The 22,298-nt window shown below is 48.8% G+C and overlaps 1 protein-coding gene across 1 annotated transcript; it reads left to right on the forward strand.

Moving 5' to 3' along the window:
* On the forward strand, window positions 1-21,971 carry eif3ba (eukaryotic translation initiation factor 3, subunit Ba). The gene is made up of 18 exons (XM_045205662.1): window positions 1-199; window positions 1,168-1,369; window positions 6,002-6,121; window positions 6,284-6,341; window positions 6,448-6,576; window positions 6,812-6,969; window positions 8,401-8,532; window positions 8,923-8,989; window positions 9,482-9,528; window positions 11,654-11,864; window positions 11,970-12,063; window positions 13,965-14,090; window positions 14,422-14,500; window positions 18,391-18,529; window positions 19,483-19,608; window positions 19,892-20,078; window positions 21,243-21,352; window positions 21,443-21,971. The coding sequence occupies exons 1-17, from the start codon at window positions 100-102 to the stop codon at window positions 21,338-21,340; spliced, it is 2,073 nt and encodes a 690-aa protein (XP_045061597.1). The 5' UTR covers window positions 1-99; the 3' UTR covers window positions 21,341-21,352; window positions 21,443-21,971.
* Window positions 21,972-22,298: the final 327 nt, after the last annotated feature.

Here is a 22,298-nt window from a genome sequence, read left to right on the forward strand (position 1 = left end):
AATCGCACATGGTGTCACACCAGCGGGTAACCGTCAGCCTTCTAGAAATCTAGATTTACACCGATTTAGCGTATACTAACTCACTCCCAAGCCTGTTAAATGCATGACACTGAGGATATGCCGGCCGATGCCGATTTCGACGAGGAGGAACCGTCGTTCAGCGACCCAGAAGACTTCGAAGATGACATCGACGATGAGGGTGAGCAAACGCAGGAAAGATGCCGGTTTTTTTGCGGCCTGTAGAGCTAGCTAGTTGGGTTAGTTTAGCTAGCTGTTTTAGCATATGTAGCTAGCTACAAGGCTATCATTGCTAACTATCTAGCAAAATACAATACATGTAATGTAAACCAAATGTATATAAATAATTGTTGTTGAAATATTTATTTATATTTTTTTGAAGGGTCAACGTAAAGATGAGCTAACGATCACTTTTGAGAACGTTCGTAAAGTGATAATGTTAGCTAGCTACAGTAGTTGCTAAGCTAACAGTGGGATTCATTCATGCTTCGCCCATCCACTCAAAGTGGTCCATACAAATGGCGTACCAAAGAAGAACCATGTACGCCGGTGACATTTTACACCTTTGTTTGCTAGCTATGTTATTATTGTAAACAATCTGTAACAAACGCTAGTAGACCTGTTTTGTCTCCAGTTGTTAGCTACCTTGAAGCGGGACATTCTGACGCCCCGACGTCAGTACATTACTAGCTACTGTTAGCTAACGTAACTACCAGCTGTCAGATAATGGTGAACTCAGCAGTGTGTGTGTGTTTATAAAGTACCGCAACACAACCCAAACTACCTCCTCACAGCCTTTACCCTAGTTAAATTTTCAGCAGGTGTGGCGCTAAGACCCCCAAAGCAACACGTATAGGTCTTTTGGCACACAAATGGTCAATTCACTTTCTGGGTGACAACAGAGCTAACTTAGGTGACATGGCCTCCAGTTAATTGGTCAAACATGTAAAAATGTATGCGCACACGAGTCGCTTTGGATAGATGTGTCTTCTAAATGGCATTATTATTACATGGGGCCATCTTTGTCTCTACACAATCAATGGTATGGAAAACACTGGTTTGATAAACTACCACACCAACTAACAATCGTTTTCCCGCTCCCTCCCCCTCATCCATCCCTCCCCCTCACCCTCCCCACTCCCCCTGTAGAGTTGCTGGGTGACCTGCTGCGGGAGAAGCCCCAGGAGGCAGACGGGATAGACTCTGTGGTTGTCGTGGACAACGTGCCCCAGGTCGGCCCCGAGCGCCTGGAGAAGCTGAAGAACGTCATCCACAAGATATTCTCCAAGTTCGGCAAGATCACTAACGAGTTCTACCCGACGGTAGAGGGACCTGAAGGACTCACTAAGGGGTGAGTAGCAGGGTGCAGGGAGGCTGTAGTAGGGGTGCAGGGAGGCTGTAGTAGGGGTGCAGGGAGGCTGTAGTAGGGGTGTAGGGAGGCTGTAGTAGGGGTGTAGGGAGGCTGTAGTAGGGGTGCAGGGAGGCTGTAGTAGGGGTGTAGGGAGGCTGGTGTAGGGAGGCTGTAGTAGGGGTGTAGGGAGGCTGTAGTAGGGAGGCTGTAGTAGGGGTGTAGGGAGGCTGTAGTAGGGAGGCTGTAGTAGGGGTGTAGGGAGGCTGTAGTAGGGGTGTAGTAGGGGGTGTAGTAGGGGTGTAGGGAGGCTGTAGTAGGGAGGCTGTAGTAGGGAGGCTGTAGTAGGGGTGTAGGGAGGCTGTGTAGGGGAGGCTGTAGTAGGGGTGTAGTAGGGGTGTAGGGAGGCTGTAGTAGGGGTGTAGGGAGGCTGTAGTAGGGGGTGTAGGGAGGCTGTAGTAGGGGTGTAGGGAGGCTGTAGTAGGGAGGCTGTAGTAGGGGTGTAGTAGGGGTGTAGGGAGGCTGTAGTAGGGAGGCTGTAGTAGGGGTGTAGGGAGGCTGTAGTAGGGGCTGTAGTAGGGGTGTAGTAGGGGTGTAGTAGGGAGGCTGTAGTAGGGGGTGTAGTAGGGGTGTAGGGAGGCTGTAGTAGGGAGGCTGTAGTAGGGGTGTAGTAGGGGTGTAGGGAGGCTGTAGTAGGGAGGCTGTAGTAGGGGTGTAGTAGGGGTGTAGGGAGGCTGTAGTAGGGGTGCAGGGAGGCTGTAGTAGGGGTGTAGTAGGGGTGCAGTAGGGGTGTAGGGAGGCTGTAGTAGGGGTGTAGTAGGGGTGTAGGGAGGCTGTAGTAGGGAGGCTGTAGTAGGGGTGTAGTAGGGGTGTAGGGAGGCTGTAGTAGGGGTGCAGGGAGGCTGTAGTAGGGGTGTAGGGAGGCTGGTGTAGGGAGGCTGTAGTAGGGGTGTAGGGAGGCTGTAGTAGGGAGGCTGTAGTAGGGGTGTAGGGAGGCTGTAGTAGGGAGGCTGTAGTAGGGGTGTAGGGAGGCTGTAGTAGGGAGGCTGTAGTAGGGGTGTAGTAGGGGTGCAGTAGGGGTGTAGTAGGGGTGTAGGGAGGCTGTAGTAGGGGTGTAGGGAGGCTGTAGTAGGGGTGTAGGGAGGCTGTAGTAGGGAGGCTGTAGTAGGGAGGCTGTAGTAGGGGTGTAGTAGGGGTGTAGTAGGGGGTGTAGGGAGGCTGTAGTAGGGGTGCAGGGAGGCTGTAGTAGGGGGTGTAGGGTGAGGGAGGCTGTAGTAGGGGTGTAGTAGGGGGTGTAGTAGGGGTGTAGTAGGGGTGCAGGGAGGCTGTAGTAGGGGTGTAGGGAGGCTGTAGTAGGGAGGCTGTAGTAGGGAGGCTGTAGTAGGGAGGTTGTAGTAGGGGTGTAGGGAGGCTGTAGTAGGGGTGTAGTAGGGGTGTAGGGAGGCTGTAGTAGGGAGGCTGTAGTAGGGGTGTAGTAGGGGTGTAGGGAGGCTGTAGTAGGGAGGCTGTAGTAGGGGTGTAGTAGGGGTGTAGGGAGGCTGTAGTAGGGGTGCAGGGAGGCTGTAGTAGGGGTGTAGTAGGGGTGCAGTAGGGGTGTAGGGAGGCTGTAGTAGGGGTGTAGGGAGGCTGTAGTAGGGAGGCTGTAGTAGGGGTGTAGTAGGGGTGTAGGGAGGCTGTAGTAGGGGTGTAGTAGGGGTGTAGGGAGGCTGTAGTAGGAGGCTGTAGTAGGGAGGCTGTAGTAGGGAGGCTGTAGTAGGGGTGTAGGGAGGCTGTAGTAGGGAGGCTGTAGTAGGGGGGTGTAGTAGGGGGTGTAGGGAGGCTGTAGTAGGGGTGTAGTAGGGGTGTAGGGAGGCTGTAGTAGGGGGTGTAGTAGGGGGTGTAGGGGAGGCTGTAGTAGGGGTGTAGGGAGGCTGTAGTAGGGAGGCTGTAGTAGGGGTGTAGTAGGGGTGTAGGGAGGCTGTAGTAGGGGTGTAGGGAGGCTGTAGTAGGGGTGTAGGGAGGCTGTAGTAGGGAGGCTGTAGTAGGGGTGTAGTAGGGGTGTAGTAGGGGTGTAGGGAGGCTGTAGTAGGGGTGTAGTAGGGGTGTAGGGAGGCTGTAGTAGGGGTGTAGTAGGGGTGTAGGGAGGCTGTAGTAGGGGTGTAGTAGGGGGCTGTAGTAGGGGGTGTAGGGAGGCTGTAGTAGGGGGTGTAGGGAGGCTGTAGTAGGGGTGTAGGGAGGCTGTAGTAGGGGTGTAGTAGGGGTGTAGTAGGGGTGTAGTAGGGGTGTAGTAGGGGTGCAGGGAGGCTGTAGTAGGGGTGCAGGGAGGCTGTAGTAGGGGTGTAGGGAGGCTGTAGTAGGGAGGCTGTAGTAGGGAGGCTGTAGTAGGGAGGTTGTAGTAGGGGTGTAGGGAGGCTGTAGTAGGGGTGCAGGGAGGCTGTAGTAGGGGTGTAGTAGGGGTGTAGGGAGGCTGTAGTAGGGAGGCTGTAGTAGGGGTGTAGTAGGGAGGCTGTAGTAGGGGTGTAGGGAGGCTGTAGTAGGGAGGCTGTAGTAGGGGTGTAGTAGGGGTGTAGGGAGGCTGTAGTAGGGGTGCAGGGAGGCTGTAGTAGGGGTGTAGTAGGGGTGCAGGGAGGCTGTAGTAGGGGTGTAGTAGGGGTGTAGGGAGGCTGTAGTAGGGAGGCTGTAGTAGGGAGGCTGTAGTAGGGAGGCTGTAGTAGGGGTGTAGGGAGGCTGTAGTAGGGAGGCTGTAGTAGGGGTGTAGTAGGGGTGTAGGGAGGCTGTAGTAGGGGTGTAGTAGGGGTGTAGGGAGGCTGTAGTAGGGGGTGTAGGGAGGCTGTAGTAGGGGTAGTAGGGGTGTAGGGAGGCTGTAGTAGGGGGTGTAGTAGGGGTGTAGGGAGGCTGTAGTAGGGAGGCTGTAGTAGGGGTGTAGTAGGGGTGTAGGGAGGCTGTAGTAGGGAGGCTGTAGTAGGGGTGTAGTAGGGGTGTAGGGAGGCTGTAGTAGGGAGGCTGTAGTAGGGGTGTAGGGAGGCTGTAGTAGGGGTGTAGGGAGGGTGTAGTAGGGGTGTAGGGAGGCTGTAGTAGGGGTGTAGGGAGGCTGTAGTAGGGAGGCTGTAGTAGGGGTGTAGGGAGGCTGTAGTAGGGGTGTAGGGAGGCTGTAGTAGGGGTGTAGTAGGGGTGTAGTAGGGGTGTAGTAGGGGTGTAGTAGGGGTGTAGGGAGGCTGTAGTAGGGGTGTAGTAGGGGTGTAGTAGGGGTGCAGGGAGGCTGTAGTAGGGAGGCTGTAGTAGGGGTGTAGTAGGGGTGTAGTAGGGGTGTAGTAGGGGTGTAGGGAGGCTGTAGTAGGGGTGTAGGGAGGCTGTAGTAGGGGTGTAGTAGGGGTGTAGAGTTGTCACGATACTAAGAAGTGAGGGAGGAAAGAACATGAAGCAGACTCAATGTCTTGAGGAAAACAGTCCTAATGTTGGGGAAAACAGCCTTGTGTTTGTCAACCACAGTCCTAATGTTGGGGGGAAAACAGCCTTGTGTTTGTCAACCACAGTCCTAATGTTGGGGGGAAAACAGCCTTGTGTTTGTCAACCACAGTCCTAATGTTGGGGAAAACAGCCTTGTGTTTGTCAACCACAGTCCTAATGTTGGGGAAAACAGCCTTGTGTTTGTCAACCACAGAGTTTTACCCCAAGGCTGACACGCACTAAAGTGACTGTTAGCTAGCTATGTTTGTTCTGTTACGGATGGAGGTGGAGGACATAGCCTCTAGATAGAAGGGTGGAGGACATAGCCTCTAGATAGAAGGGTGGAGGACATAGCCTCTAGATAGAAGGGTGGAGGACATAGCCTCTAGATAGAAGGGTGGAGGACATAGCCTCTAGATAGAAGGGTGGAGGACATAGCCTCTAGATAGAAGGGTGGAGGACATAGCCTCTAGATAGAAGGGTGGAGGACATAGCCTCTAGATAGAAGGGTGGAGGACATAGCCTCTAGATAGAAGGGTGGAGGACATAGCCTCTAGATAGAAGGGTGGAGGACATAGCCTCTAGATAGAAGGGTGGAGGACATAGCCTCTAGATAGAAGGGTGGAGGACATAGCCTCTAGATAGAAGGGTGGAGGACACCGCCTCTAGATAGAAGGGTGGAGGACATAGCCTCTAGATAGAAGGGTGTAGGACATAGCCTCTAGATAGAAGGGTGTAGGACATAGCCTCTAGATAGAAGGGTGGAGGACAGGATGTAGCGAGGTGTAGGACATTGCACTCAGATGTACTCTATCTAGAGGCTGAGTTTTACACTTGTCTGCCCTGGAATTGCAGCATCCGTGTACTAGCATGCAGGTGGCTCTGTGTACATGTACCTGCTAGCTGAAGCATTCTTGGAAATAATCAACAATTGGTTTATCATTCCAGGTTAGAGAACTTACATTCCCATACAGTCATGTGGATTCACTTTTTGACAACTTGAGAAAGTTACACATTATGATGCATAACTAGTTAATGTCCTAACTCGTATCCTTCTGTAGGTGTATCTTCCTGGAGGATCCCACCCAGACCAATAGTTAGTCAACCTGTAGTTCATGTTATGTCTCCTCTGTAGGTGTATCTTCCTGGAGGATCCCACCCAGACCAATAGTTAGTCAACCTGTAGTTCATGTTATGTCTCCTCTGTAGGTACATCTTCCTGGAGTATGGAGCTCCTACTCAGGCTCTGGAGGCAGTGAAGAACGCTGACGGCTACAAGCTGGACAAGCAGCACACCTTCAGAGTCAACGTGTTCACCGACTTCGACAAGTAAGAAGACTCAAACACACAGGGGGTTCAGGGCATCATTCCAGCTGTTATGGGGGTGTCTGGTTAGTGTTGGGTCATCTAGGCAAAACGTGGCAGAAACGTTTGACATGGATATACGTGATTATAGAAATGTCTGCTGTGGACTGTGATGTTGTGCCCCAGGTACATGAGTATCAGTGATGAGTGGGAGACTCCCGAGAAGCAGCCCTTCAAGGACTTTGTGAGTGTTACCAACTGTCACTTCAACCACCCATTCAGAGAATACCCAGCCGGTGTTGTGGAGGAAGAAGTCATCGCTAACGGTGACTTCCTGTTTGTGTTGCCAGGGTAACATGCGTCACTGGATGGAGGATCCTGACTGTCGTGACCAGTACAGCGTCATCTACGAATCAGGAGAGAGGACCGCCATCTTCAACAACGACGCCAAGGATCCAATCGTCTCCGAGGAGAGGGCGGTGAGTCAACCGTTCAACCAATCACGACAGCGCAGCGAGACGATGGGTTCAACCAATCAGAATTGTTTCTGCACTGATCATTCTACATCTACAGAAATACTTTGAGGGCCTTGATGCTTAAAAGTAGTGATATCTAACTAACAACTAGAAGGCTTGATTGTCTAATCAAAATGTCTGCCGTCGTGTATATTCATTGATTCTGAGATTGTGCTGTGACTGTGTTGTGTCCCTGTAGCGCTGGACGGAGACGTATGTCCGCTGGTCTCCCAAGGGAACCTACCTGGCCACGTTCCACCAGCGAGGCATTGCATTGTGGGGTGGAGAGAAGTTCAAGCAGATCCAACGTTTCAGCCACCAGGGGGTGTCTCTGATCGACTTCTCTCCCTGCGAGAGGTAACCAATCACATTATCAATAACCTATAATCAATAACTAGAGATTCATCCACCAGGGGGTGTTTCTGATCGACTTCTCCCCCTGGGAGAGGTAACCAATCACTAATTAATAATCAATGGCTGTCTATATCACATCTATGAAGCCTTATGAAGCTACATTAAGGTGTTATAATGCTTCATAGGTACGTCGCAGTGACGTTCAGTCCCCTGATGGGGACACTGAGGACACCCCATGCCCTAGTGTAGCTCTGTCAGCGGTATGAAGCCTTGTGAAGCTACATAAAGGGGTTATAATGTTCCCCCCTACCCCACCCCCACAAAAAATTAAATAATAATATAAAAAAAGATATATATAAAAAAAAAGATATATCTTTTAAAAAATTAAACAAAAAAACAACAACAATATATAAAACTAATGAAAATTAAAAATATACTCAAATTAAAAATAAGGAAAAAATATATATATAAAAAAAAATGTAAAGTGGTTGTCCCACTGGCTATAAGGTGAATGCACCAATTTGTAAGTCACTCTGGATAAGAGCGTCTGCTAAATGACGTAAATGTAATGTAAAATGTAAATAATGCTTGGTAGGTACAGGTAACTGCCAAAATAAAGGAAACGCCAACATAAAGTGTCTTAACAGGTCGTTGGGCCACCAGCCGCCAGAACAGCTTCAGTGCTCCTTGGCATAGATTCTCCAAGTGTCTGGAACTCTATTGGAGGGATGTGACATCATTCTTCCACAGGAAATTCCATCATTTTATGTTTTGTTGATGGTGGTGGAAAACGCTGTCTCAGTCGCCGCTCCAGAATCTCCCATAAGGGTTAAATTGGGTTGAGATCCAGTGACTGAGACACAAACTCCCTTTAAACCCCCTACGCTCCTTTGAGACACCTCTTTCAAAGTCTCTGAGATCTCTTCTTATAGCCATGGTAGCCAAGATAATGGTCAACTGGGCATTTTTATACATGACCCTAAGCATGACTGAATGTTAATTGCTTAATTAACTCAGGAACCACAGCTGTGTGAAGCTGCTTTCAATATACGTTGTATCCCTCATTGACTCAAGTGTTTCCTTTATTTTGGCCGTTACATGTACGCGTGTGTATCTAGTGTGGTTATAACCTGTCTGTCAGCTGTATGAAGCCTTATGAAGCTACATAAATGTGTTATAAAATATAAATAATAATATGCCATTTAGCAGACGCTTTTATCCAAAGCGACTTACAGTCATGCGTGCATACATTATTTTTTGTTGTTGTGTATGGGTGGTCCCGGGGATCGAACCCACTACCTTGGCGTTACAAGCGCCGTGCTCTACCAGCTGAGCTACAGAGGACCACATAAGCGACTGTTAAGCGACTTTGGGGTCCCTGAAAAGCGCTATATGCGTCCCATGTATTGATGTTATTGTTCTAATGCTTGGTAGGTACGTAGTGACATTCAGTCCCCTGATGGACACTAAGGAGGACCCTCAGGCCATCATCATCTGGGACATTCTGACTGGCCAGAAGAAGAGAGGCTTCCACTGTGAGAGTTCTGCCCACTGGCCCATCTTCAAGTAAGGACCAATTACACACCTCCCTTTCTGTCTTCATGTCTTTCTTTCTGTCTCTCTTTCTCCTGTTCCTGTCTTTCCATCTTCAAGTAGCTAAGAACTGTAGCAGAACTTGTTTCTCTCACGTTGGGTCTTGGTTCTGTCCCTAAACTGCAGTGTTGTAATGTGGGTGTGTCTTGGTTCTGTCCCTAAACTGCAGTGTTGTAATGTGGGTGTGTCTTGGTTCTGTCCCTAAACTGCAGTGTTGTAATGTGGGTGTGTCTTGGTTCTCTCCCTAACTGCAGTGTTGTAATGTGGGTGTGTCTTGGTTCTGTCCCTAACTGCAGTGTTGTAATGTGGGTGTGTCTTGGTTCTGTCCCTAACTGCAGTGTTGTAATGTGTGTGTCTCTCCAGGTGGAGTCACGATGGGAAGTTCTTTGCCAGGATGACCCAGGACACACTGAGCATCTACGAGACCCCAGTAAGTCCACACCAACACACATGATCTATTGTAGGAGACCCCAGTAAGTCCACACCAACACACATGATCTATTGTAGGAGACCCCAGTAAGTCCACACCAACACACATTATCTATTATAGGAGACCCCAGTAAGTCCACACCAACACACATTATCTATTGTAGGAGACCCCAGTAAGTCCACACCAACACACATGATCTATTGTAGGAGACCCCAGTAAGTCCACACCAACACACATTATCTATTGTAGGAGACGCCAGTAAGTCCACACCAACACACATTATCTATTGTAGGAGACCCCAGTAAGTCCACATTATCTATTGTAGGAGACCCCAGTAAGTCCACATTATCTATTGTAGGAGACCCCAGTAAGTCACCTTTACATTTCTCCCCAGTGACCAGCCCCACTAACAGTCTGAATTCTACTGAGTGTCTCTGTATCTAAAACAGACTGATACGTCGATACTTAACAAGCTGTTTTTTTCTTTCATAGTCCATGGGCCTGTTGGACAAGAAGAGTCTGAAGATCACTGGTATCAAGTAAGTCATGTCTTTATGCTAGGGGTGTTAACCCTTAATCGGTTAGTTATATCTGTCGTCAAGTTAGTAATGTCTTTATACTGGGGGTGTTAACACTTAATCGGTTAGTTATATCTGTCGTCAAGTTAGTAATGTCTTTATACTGGGGGTGTTAACCCTTAATCGGTTAGTTATATCTGTCGTCAAGTTAGTAATGTCTTTATACTGGGGGTGTTAACCCTTAATCGGTTAGTTATATCTGTCGTCAAGTTAGTAATGTCTTTATACTTGGGGTGTTAACACTTAATCGGTTAGTTATATCTGTCGTCAAGTTAGTAATGTCTTTATACTGGGGGTGTTAACCCTTAATCGGTTAGTTATATCTGTCGTCAAGTTAGTAATGTCTTTATACTGGGGGTGTTAACACTTAATCGGTTAGTTATATCTGTCGTCAAGTTAGTAATGTCTTTATACTGGGGGTGTCAACCCTTAATCGGTTAGTTATATCTGTCGTCAAGTTAGTAATGTCTTTATACTAGGGGTGTTTATTGGTTAGTAATGTCTTTATACTAGGGGTGTTTATCGGTTAGTAATGTCTTTATACTAGGGGTGTTTATCGGTTAGTAATGTCTTTATACTAGGGGTGTTTATCGGTTAGTAATGTTGTTATACTGGGGGTGTTTATCGGTTAGTAATGTCTTTATACTGGGGGTGTTTATCGGTTAGTAATGTCTTTATACTAGGGGTGTTTATCGGTTAGTAATGTCTTTATACTAGGGGTGTTTATCGGTTAGTAATGTCTTTATACTAGGGGTGTTTATCGGTTAGTAATGTCTTTATACTAGGGGTGTTTATCGGTTAGTAATGTCTTTATACTAGGGGTGTTTATCGGTTAGTAATGTCTTTATACTAGGGGTGTTTATCGGTTAGTAATGTCTTTATACTAGGGGTGTTAATCGGTTAGCCACCGAAAATACATTTGACAGGTGTTTATTGGTCTTATCGGTCATGCTTATCGGTTTATAGGTTAATTTGCATCATTTCGGGGAATTAAAAGGGTTGCATGTTCAATAACAGGCTATAGCCGTTTGACTGTAAGACCATAGTCTTGCTATTGTTGCATGTTCAATAACAGGCTATAGCCTTTTGACTGTAAGACTATAGTCTTGCTATTGTTGCATGTTCAATAACAGGCTATAGCCTTTTGACTGTAAGACTATAGTCTTGCTATTGTTGCATGTTCAATAACAGGCTATAGCCTTTTGACTGTAAGACCATAGTCTTGCTATTGTTGCATGTTCAATAACAGGCTATAGCCTTTTGACTGTAAGACTATAGTCTTGCTATTGTTGCATGTTCAATAACAGGCTATAGCCTTTTGACTGTAAGACCATAGCCTTGCTATTGTTGCATGTTCAATAACAGGCTATAGCCTTTTGACTGTAAGACCATAGTCTTGCTATTGTTGCATGTTCAATAACAGGCTATAGCCTTTTGACTGTAAGACCATAGCCTTGCTATTGTTGCATGTTCAATAACAGGCTAAAGCCTTTTGACTGTAAGACCATAGTCTTGCTATTGTTGCATGTTCAATAACAGGCTATAGCCGTTTGACTGTAAGACCATAGTCTTGCTATTGTTGCATGTTCAATAACAGGCTAAAGCCTTTTGACTGTAAGACCATAGTCTTGCTATTGTTGCATGTTCAATAACAGGCTATAGCCTTTTGACTGTAAGACCATAGCCTTGCTATTGTTGCATGTTCAATAACAGGCTATAGCCTTTTGACTGTAAGACCATAGCCTTGCTATTGTTGCATGTTCAATAACAGGCTATAGCCTTTTGACTGTAAGACCATAGCCTTGCTATTGTTGCATGTTCAATAACAGGCTATAGCCTTTTGACTGTAAGACCATAGTCTTGCTATTGTTGCATGTTTCTATTAAGCTCTAGATGGAAAATGTCCGTTCCTTGTATGCATGCAGAGTATTATCTGTTGGCCATGTCATTTTACTGTTAATGTATTACCTGTACATCCTGTGTGTGTGTGTGTATAAATCCTTTCCTCCCCTTCTGTAGGGACTTCTCCTGGTCCCCAGGTGATGACATCACAGCGTTGTATAAATCCTCTCCTCCCCTTCTGTAGGGACTTCTCCTGGTCCCCAGGTGATAACATCACAGCGTTCTGGGTGCCTGAGGACAAAGATATCCCAGCCAGGGTGACTCTGATGCAGCTTCCCTCCAGACAGGAGATCAGAGTCAGGAACCTCTTCAATGTGGTCGACTGTAAACTACACTGGCAGAGACAGGGAGACTACCTCTGTGTCAAGGTGGACCGCACACCTAAAGGAACTCAGGTTAGTGAGGGGGGGAGAGGCGTGGGGGAGAGGCGTGAGGGGGGTGTAAATGTGACTGCATTGTTGTTACACCTAGTCTACAAGTTCCCTCTCTCCTCCTCTCAGGGTGTGGTGACCAACTTTGAGATCTTCAGGATGAGAGAGAAGCAGGTTCCTGTTGACGTGGTCGAGATGAAGGGAGACCCGGAATCCAAAACTGGTACTACACTGACGAGACGGACAGACAGACAGACAGACACTCTGACAAGACAGACAGACAGAAACACACTCTGACAAGACTGGGTATAGTAACACCACTGGGTATAGTAACACCACTGGGTATAGTAACACCACTGGGTATAGTAACACCACTAGTAACACCACTAGGTATAGTAACACCACTAGGTATAGTAACACCACTGGGTATAGTAACACCACTAGTAACACCACTGGGTATAGTAACACCACTGGGTATAGTAACACCACTGGGTATAGTAACACCACTGGGTATAGTAACACCACTAGGTATAGTAACACCACTAGTAACACCACTAGGTATAGTAACACCACTGGGTATAGTAACACCACTAGGTATAGTAACACCACTAGGTATAGTAACACCACTAGGTATAGTAACACCACTGGGTATAGTAACACCACTAGGTGTAGTAACACCACTGGGTATAGTAACACCACTGGGTATAGTAACACCACTGGGTATAGTAACACCACTGTGTATAGTAACACCACTGGGTATAGTAACGCCACTGGGTATAGTAACGCCACTGGGTATAGTAACGCCACTGGGTATAGTAACACCACTAGGTGTAGTAACACCACTAGGTATAGTAACACCACTGGGTATAGTAACACCACTGGGTATAGTAACACCACTGGGTATAGTAACACCACTAGTAACACCACTAGGTATAGTAACACCACTGGGTATAGTAACACCACTGGGTATAGTAACACCACTGGGTATAGTAACACCACTAGGTATAGTAACACCACTGGGTATAGTAACACCACTGGGTATAGTAACACCACTAGGTATAGTAACACCACTGGGTATAGTAACACCACTGGGTATAGTAACACCACTAGGTATAGTAACACCACTGGGTATAGTAACACCACTGGGTATAGTAACACCACTGGGTATAGTAACACCACTAGGTATAGTAACACCACTAGTAACACCACTAGGTATAGTAACACCACTGGGTATAGTAACACCACTAGGTATAGTAACACCACTGGGTATAGTAACACCACTAGGTATAGTAACACCACTAGGTATAGTAACACCACTAGGTATAGTAACACAACTAGGTATAGTAACACCACTGGGTATAGTAACACCACTGGGTATAGTAACACCACTAGTAACACCACTAGGTATAGTAACACCACTGGGTATAGTAACACCACTGGGTATAGTAACACCACTAGTAACACCACTAGGTATAGTAACACCACTGGGTATAGTAACACCACTAGTAACACCACTGGGTATAGTAACACCACTGGGTATAGTAACACCACTGGGTATAGTAACACCACTGGGTATAGTAACACCACTAGTAACACCACTGGGTATAGTAACACCACTGGGTATAGTAACACCACTGGGTATAGTAACACTACTGGGTATAGTAACACAACTAGGTGTAGTAACACCACTGGGTATAGTAACACCACTGGGTATAGTAACACAACTAGGTGTAGTAACACCACTGGGTATAGTAACACCACTAGGTATAGTAACACCACTGGGTATAGTAACACCACTGGGTATAGTAACACCACTGGGTATAGTAACACCACTGGGTATAGTAACACCACTGGGTATAGTAACACAACTAGGTGTAGTAACACCACTGGGTATAGTAACACCACTGGGTATAGTAACACAACTAGGTGTAGTAACACCACTGGGTATAGTAACACCACTAGGTATAGTAACACCACTGGGTATAGTAACACCACTAGTAACACCACTAGGTATAGTAACACCACTGGGTATAGTAACACCACTGGGTATAGTAACACCACTGGGTATAGTAACACCACTAGTAACACCACTAGGTGTAGTAACACCAGTGTTGTCCCCCCTAGCGGAGAGCATCATAGCGTTTGCGTGGGAGCCTAACGGCAGCAAGTTTGCCGTCCTGCACGGTGAATCTCCCAGAATCAACGCCTCCTTCTACCACGTCAAGAACAACGGAAAGATAGAACTCATCAGTGAGTAACAACCTTTACAGTAAAATATCACAAATAGAAAGGAACTCAAACCTTAAACATTGTATTGACTATCTCTCTCCTCCCCCCCTCTCTCCTCCCCCCCTCTCCCCTCCCCCTCTCTCTCTCCCTCCTCCCCCCCTCTCCCCCCCTCCCCCTCTCTCTCTCCCCCCTCCCCCTCTCTCTCTCCCCCCTCCCCCTCTCTCTCTCCCCCTCCCTCCTCTCTCTCTCCCCCTCCATCCCTCCTCTCTCTCCCCCTCCATCCCTCCTCTCTCTCCCCCTCCATCCCTCCTCTCTCTCCCTCCTCCCCCTTCCTCTCTCTCTCCTCCTCCAGAGATGTTTGACAAGCAGCAGGCCAACAGCATCTTCTGGAGTCCTCAGGGACAGTTCATGGTGTTGGCTGGACTCAGAAGGTACAAGACTGTGCTGTGTATTTAGACTCAATGACCTGTCTCTTCAGTGTGTGTGTTAACCCTGTCCTCTCCCCCAGTATGAACGGGGCGTATTTAGACTGGACGACCTGTCTCTTCAGTGTGTGTGTTAACCCTGTCCTCTCCCCCAGTATGAACGGGGCGTATTTAGACTGGACGACCTGTCTCTTCAGTGTGTGTTAACCCTGTCCTCTCCCCCAGTATGAACGGGGCGTATTTAGACTGGACGACCTGTCTCTTCAGTGTGTGTGTTAACCCTGTCCTCTCCCCCAGTATGAACGGGCGTATTTAGACTGGACGACCTGTCTCTTCAGTGTGTGTGTTAACCCTGTCCTCTCCCCCAGTATGAACGGGCGTATTTAGACTGGACGACCTGTCTCTTCAGTGTGTGTTAACCCTGTCCTCTCCCCCCAGTATGAACGGGCGTATTTAGACTGGACTGACCTGTCTCTTCAGTGTGTGTTAACCCTGTCCTCTCCCCCAGTATGAACGGGCGTATTTAGACTGGACGACCTGTCTCTTCAGTGTGTGTGTTAACCCTGTCCTCTCCCCCAGTATGAACGGGGCGTATTTAGACTGGACGACCTGTCTCTTCAGTGTGTGTTAACCCTGTCCTCTCCCCCAGTATGAACGGGGCGTATTTAGACTGGACGACCTGTCTCTTCAGTGTGTGTGTTAACCCTGTCCTCTCCCCCAGTATGAGCGGGCGTATTTAGACTGGACGACCTGTCTCTTCAGTGTGTGTGTTAACCCTGTCCTCTCCCCCAGTATGAACGGGCGTATTTAGACTGGACGACCTGTCTCTTCAGTGTGTGTGTTAACCCTGTCCTCTCCCCCAGTATGAACGGGCGTATTTAGACTGGACGACCTGTCTCTTCAGTGTGTGTTAACCCTGTCCTCTCCCCCAGTATGAACGGGCGTATTTAGACTGGACGACCTGTCTCTTCAGTGTGTGTGTTAACCCTGTCCTCTCCCCCAGTATGAACGGGCGTATTTAGACTGGACGACCTGTCTCTTCAGTGTGTGTGTTAACCCTGTCCTCTCCCCCAGTATGAACGGGCGTATTTAGACTGGACGACCTGTCTCTTCAGTGTGTGTGTTAACCCTGTCCTCTCCCCCAGTATGAACGGGGCGTATTTAGACTGGACGACCTGTCTCTTCAGTGTGTGTGTTAACCCTGTCCTCTCCCCCAGTATGAACGGGCGTATTTAGACTGGACGACCTGTCTCTTCAGTGTGTGTGTTAACCCTGTCCTCTCCCCCAGTATGAACGGGGCGTATTTAGACTGGACGACCTGTCTCTTCAGTGTGTGTGTTAACCCTGTCCTCTCCCCCAGTATGAACGGGGGCGTATTTAGACTGGACGACCTGTCTCTTCAGTGTGTGTGTTAACCCTGTCCTCTCCCCCAGTATGAACGGGGCGTATTTAGACTGGACGACCTGTCTCTTCAGTGTGTGTGTTAACCCTGTCCTCTCCCCCAGTATGAACGGGGCGTATTTAGACTGGACGACCTGTCTCTTCAGGTGTGTGTTAACCCTGTCCTCTCCCCAGTATGAACGGGGCGTATTTAGACTGGACGACCTGTCTCTTCAGTGTGTGTGTTAACCCTGTCCTCTCCCCCAGTATGAACGGGCGTATTTAGACTGGACGACCTGTCTCTTCAGTGTGTGTGTTAACCCTGTCCTCTCCCCCAGTATGAACGGGGCGTATTTAGACTGGACGACCTGTCTCTTCAGTGTGTGTGTTAACCCTGTCCTCTCCCCCAGTATGAACGGGCGTATTTAGACTGGACGACCTGTCTCTTCAGTGTGTGTGTTAACCCTGTCCTCTCCCCCAGTATGAACGGGCGTATTTAGACTGGACGACCTGTCTCTTCAGTGTGTGTGTTAACCCTGTCCTCTCCCCCAGTATGAACGGGGCGTATTTAGACTGGACGACCTGTCTCTTCAGTGTGTGTTAACCCTGTCCTCTCCCCCAGTATGAACGGGGCGTATTTAGACTGGACGACCTGTCTCTTCAGTGTGTGTGTTAACCCTGTCCTCTCCCCCAGTATGAACGGGGCGTATTTAGACTGGACGACCTGTCTCTTCAGTGTGTGTGTTAACCCTGTCCTCTCCCCCAGTATGAACGGGCGTATTTAGACTGGACGACCTGTCTCTTCAGTGTGTGTGTTAACCCTGTCCTCTCCCCCAGTATGAACGGGCGTATTTAGACTGGACGACCTGTCTCTTCAGTGTGTGTGTTAACCCTGTCCTCTCCCCCAGTATGAACGGGCGTATTTAGACTGGACGACCTGTCTCTTCAGTGTGTGTGTTAACCCTGTCCTCTCCCCCAGTATGAACGGGCGTATTTAGACTGGACGACCTGTCTCTTCAGTGTGTGTGTTAACCCTGTCCTCTCCCCCAGTATGAACGGGCGTATTTAGACTGGACGACCTGTCTCTTCAGTGTGTGTGTTAACCCTGTCCTCTCCCCCCAGTATGAACGGGGCGTATTTAGACTGGACGACCTGTCTCTTCAGTGTGTGTGTTAACCCTGTCCTCTCCCCCAGTATGAACGGGCGTATTTAGACTGGACGACCTGTCTCTTCAGTGTGTGTGTTAACCCTGTCCTCTCCCCCAGTATGAACGGGGCGTATTTAGACTGGACGACCTGTCTCTTCAGTGTGTGTGTTAACCCTGTCCTCTCCCCCAGTATGAACGGGGGCGTATTTAGACTGGACGACCTGTCTCTTCAGTGTGTGTGTTAACCCTGTCCTCTCCCCCAGTATGAACAGGGGCGTATTTAGACTGGACGACCTGTCTCTTCAGTGTGTGTGTTAACCCTGTCCTCTCCCCCAGTATGAACGGGGCGTATTTAGACTGGACGACCTGTCTCTTCAGTGTGTGTGTTAACCCTGTCCTCTCCCCCAGTATGAACGGGCGTATTTAGACTGGACGACCTGTCTCTTCAGTGTGTGTGTTAACCCTGTCCTCTCCCCCCAGTATGAACGGGGCGTATTTAGACTGGACGACCTGTCTCTTCAGTGTGTGTTAACCCTGTCCTCTCCCCCAGTATGAACAGGGGCGTATTTAGACTGGACGACCTGTCTCTTCAGTGTGTGTGTTAACCCTGTCCTCTCCCCCAGTATGAACGGGCGTATTTAGACTGGACGACCTGTCTCTTCAGTGTGTGTGTTAACCCTGTCCTCTCCCCCAGTATGAACGGGGCGTATTTAGACTGGACGACCTGTCTCTTCAGTGTGTGTGTTAACCCTGTCCTCTCCCCCAGTATGAACGGGCGTATTTAGACTGGACGACCTGTCTCTTCAGTGTGTGTTAACCCTGTCCTCTCCCCCAGTATGAACGGGCGTATTTAGACTGGACGACCTGTCTCTTCAGTGTGTGTGTTAACCCTGTCCTCTCCCCCAGTATGAACGGGGCGTATTTAGACTGGACGACCTGTCTCTTCAGTGTGTGTGTTAACCCTGTCCTCTCCCCCAGTATGAACGGGGCGTATTTAGACTGGACGACCTGTCTCTTCAGTGTGTGTGTTAACCCTGTCCTCTCCCCCAGTATGAACGGGGCGTATTTAGACTGGACGACCTGTCTCTTCAGTGTGTGTGTTAACCCTGTCCTCTCCCCCAGTATGAACGGGCGTATTTAGACTGGACGACCTGTCTCTTCAGTGTGTGTGTTAACCCTGTCCTCTCCCCCAGTATGAACGGGCGTATTTAGACTGGACGACCTGTCTCTTCAGTGTGTGTGTTAACCCTGTCCTCTCCCCCAGTATGAACGGGGCGTATTTAGACTGGACGACCTGTCTCTTCAGTGTGTGTGTTAACCCTGTCCTCTCCCCCAGTATGAACGGTGTTAACCCTGTCCTCTCCCCCAGTATGAACGGGGCTCTGGCGTTTGTGGATACCTCTGACTGCACCATGATGAACATGGCTGAACACTACATGGCTTCTGACGTAGAGTGGGACCCTACAGGGCGATACCTGGTCACCTCGGTGTCCTGGTGGAGTCACAAGGTACCCCCCCCACACACACACACACACACACAATAATACCTGGTCACCTCGGTGTCCTGGTGGAGTCACAAGGTACCCCCCACACACACACACACAATAATACCTGGTCACCTCGGTGTCCTGGTGGAGTCACAAGGTACCCCCCCCCACACACACACACACAATAATACCTGGTCACCTCGGTGTCCTGGTGGAGTCACAAGGTACCCCCCCCACACACACACACACACAATAATACCTAGTCACCTCGGTGTCCTGGTGGAGTCACAAGGTACCCCCCCCACACACACACACACACAATAATACCTAGTCACCTCTGTGTCCTGGTGGAGTCACAAGGTACCCCCCACACACACACACACACACAATAATACCTGGTCACCTCGGTGTCCTGGTGGAGTCACAAGGTACCCCCCACACACACACACACACAATAATACCTAGTCACCTCGGTGTCCTGGTGGAGTCACAAGGTACCCCCCACACACACACACACACACAATAATACCTGGTCACCTCGGTGTCCTGGTGGAGTCACAAGGTACCCCCCCCCACACACACACACACACAATAATACCTGGTCACCTCGGTGTCCTGGTGGAGTCACAAGGTACCCCCCACACACACACACACACACATAATACCTGGTCACCTCGGTGTCCTGGTGGAGTCACAAGGTACCCCCCCCACACACACACACACACAATAATACCTAGTCACCTCTGTGTCCTGGTGGAGTCACAAGGAATAAACTCCTACTGCCATTTTTTTTTTTAAATGGAGGTCCAAAAAAAGAAGGGTGGTTTGCACCACAACACACAGACAGAACTTCAGAAAATCCCTCGTTTTGTTGATGTCCTTTTTCTGTATTTATTTGAGGTTGAATAGAAGAACGGTGTGTTTTTTACCTGAGCCGTATAAAGTGTATTTGAAAGGGGTCGTCTCTCCACCAGGTGGACAACGCCTACTGGCTCTGGACCTTCCAGGGTCGTCTCCTCCAGAAGAACAACAAGGATCGCTTCTGTCAGCTGCTGTGGAGACCTCGTCCCGCTACCCTGCTCACACAGGACACCATCAAGGTACGTACTGGGTGGGGGGGTTAATGTGTGTGTGGCCCCAGTATTTATAAAGGGGATTTACTCTGGCATCAATATTGTTAAAACCAAAAGAATCCAAAACTCGCTCAGTGTCTTGACAAGTAGTGACTTCTGTCTAAACTTCTGTGTGTTGAAAGAGTTTTGTTGTTATGTGTCTATGACTGCCTTGCCATGGGCTTAGCTGGGACCCCTTGGTTTTGACAGTCGTGTAACATGTTTCGTCTGGGTTTCCATACGTGTAATAATGAATAGAGTTACTCCCCAGGTGATCAAGAAGGACCTGAAGAAGTACTCCAAGATCTTTGAGCAGAAGGATCGTCTGAGCCAGTCGAAGGCCTCTAAGGAGCTGGTGGACAAGAGGAGGAGTATGATGGAGGACTATCGTAGCTACAGAGAGACTGCCCTGCAACAACACGAGGACCAGAAGACCGCCCGCCTGCAACTCAGAGGAGGTACGTAGAACCCTATCGGCCCTGACACTTTCATCCAACTGCCTCACTACAGAAACAGGAGATAGACTCCTACCCTATGGGCCGTTCTGGACCAGCATTACTGCTACAGAAACAGGAGATAGACTCCTACCCTATGGTCCGTTCTGGACCAGCATTACTGCTACAGAAACAGGAGATAGACTCCTACCCTATGGGCCGTTCTGGACCAGCATTACTGCTACAGAAACAGGAGATAGACTCCTACCCTATGGGCCGTTCTGGACCAGCATTACTGCTACAGAAACAGGAGATAGACTCCTACCCTATGGTCCGTTCTGGACCAGCATTACTGCTACAGAAACAGGAGATAGACTCCTACCCTATGGGCCGTTCTGGACCAGCATTACTGCTACAGAAACAGGAGATAGACTCCTACCCTATGGGCCGTTCTGGACCAGCATTACTGCTACAGAAACAGGAGATAGACTCCTACCCTATGGGCCGTTCTGGACCAGCATTACTGCTACAGAAACAGGAGATAGACTCCTACCCTATGGGCCGTTCTGGACCAGCATTACTGCTACAGAAACAGGAGATAGACTCTACCCTATGGTCCGTTCTGGACCAGCATTACTGCTACAGAAACAGGAGATAGACTCCTACCCTATGGTCCGTTCTGGACCAGCATTACTGCTACAGAAACAGGAGATAGACTCCTACCCTATGGGCCGTTCTGGACCAGCATTACTGCTACAGAAACAGGAGATAGACTCCTACCCTATGGGCCGTTCTGGACCAGCATTACTGCTACAGAAACAGGAGATAGACTCCTACCCTATGGGCCGTTCTGGACCAGCATTACTGCTACAGAAACAGGAGATGGACTCCTACCCTATGGGCCGTTCTGGACCAGCATTACTGCTACAGAAACAGGAGATGGACTCCTACCCTATGGGCCGTTCTGGACCAGCATTACTGCTACAGAAACAGGAGATAGACTCCTACCCTATGGGCCGTTCTGGACCAGCATTACTGCTACAGAAACAGGAGATAGACTCCTACCCTATGGGCCGTTCTGGACCAGCATTACTGCTACAGAAACAGGAGATAGACTCCTACCCTATGGTCCGTTGTGGCTTGGACCAGGCTGACTAAGCGTAACCCCTGAACTCTCTCTGTCTCTAGGAGTGGACACTGATGAGCTGGACAGTAACACAGATGACTGGGAGGAGGAGACCATCGAGTTTTTTATCAACGAAGAAATCATTCCCCTCGGAGAGTAGTCCCCTACGCAGGTAACACACACACTACCTAAACACACTACCTACACACACTATCTGGCTGTGGTTTTGACGGTCTCTCTCCCTCCCTCTCTCCCTCTCCAGTTCCATTTTTGCGTGGGGACTAGAGGGGGCGTTGCGTTGTCGACTGGAGGAGGAAAACCTACGCTCAGAATCTTTGGAGTCGCCAGAGTTCCACCATTCTCTCTTTGTGACATCATCAAAGCGTGCCTTGTGGTATAGCGACTACAGCAAGCTAGCAACTGAAGGAGGGAGGGGGGAGGGGGGAGGGAGGGAGGGAGAATAGAACAGTTCTCCCTAGTTAGTTTCTTCTCATCTAGCCTCTCGCCTACTTTCCATCCTTCTTATCTTGGCTCCACCCCCTGCAGTCTTAACTGTCGTTACCATGGGAACGGCCACACCTTACCATAAGGAGATGAGGACGGGGCGTGGTGTGTGTGAGGCTAGAGAACGTGTTATCCTGATGACCAAATGTTCAAGGCAGTGTTGTTGTAGTAGTACTGTGCTGAAGTGGCAGTATCCTCCTCCATTTAGATTACCTGAAGTTGTTGTTGTTGTCGCACTAGACCACAACTATCACATGATCAACTTCAATAAAGATAAACCTCATACACATCAGACTGTCTGTGGTTTTTTGTGTGTTGAAAGTGTATTTATATATTTTTCATTTAGCTAGCGGATGGTCTTATACCAGAGTGACATAGTGCAGGCAGTGCATTCAACTAAGGTATAGTGCATTGTACTGTTCTTTACTGGTGTCCTGTCTTCACGGTCTCTTGCACTGGAACGTGATGTGGGGTTTTTACTAGTTTACTGTTGTATGTAAACTTAGTCTCTCACATGTGCAGAAATCTCTATCTTCAGCTACGAACCATTAGTGTTACAGAAAGTCCAGAAGCGCAGCCACTCCGTAGAACACATGTCAAACTCATTCCACGGA

Source organism: Coregonus clupeaformis, chromosome 20 (assembly GCF_020615455.1).
Source record: "Coregonus clupeaformis isolate EN_2021a chromosome 20, ASM2061545v1, whole genome shotgun sequence".
In the NCBI taxonomy this organism is placed as follows: Eukaryota; Metazoa; Chordata; class Actinopteri; order Salmoniformes; family Salmonidae; genus Coregonus; species Coregonus clupeaformis.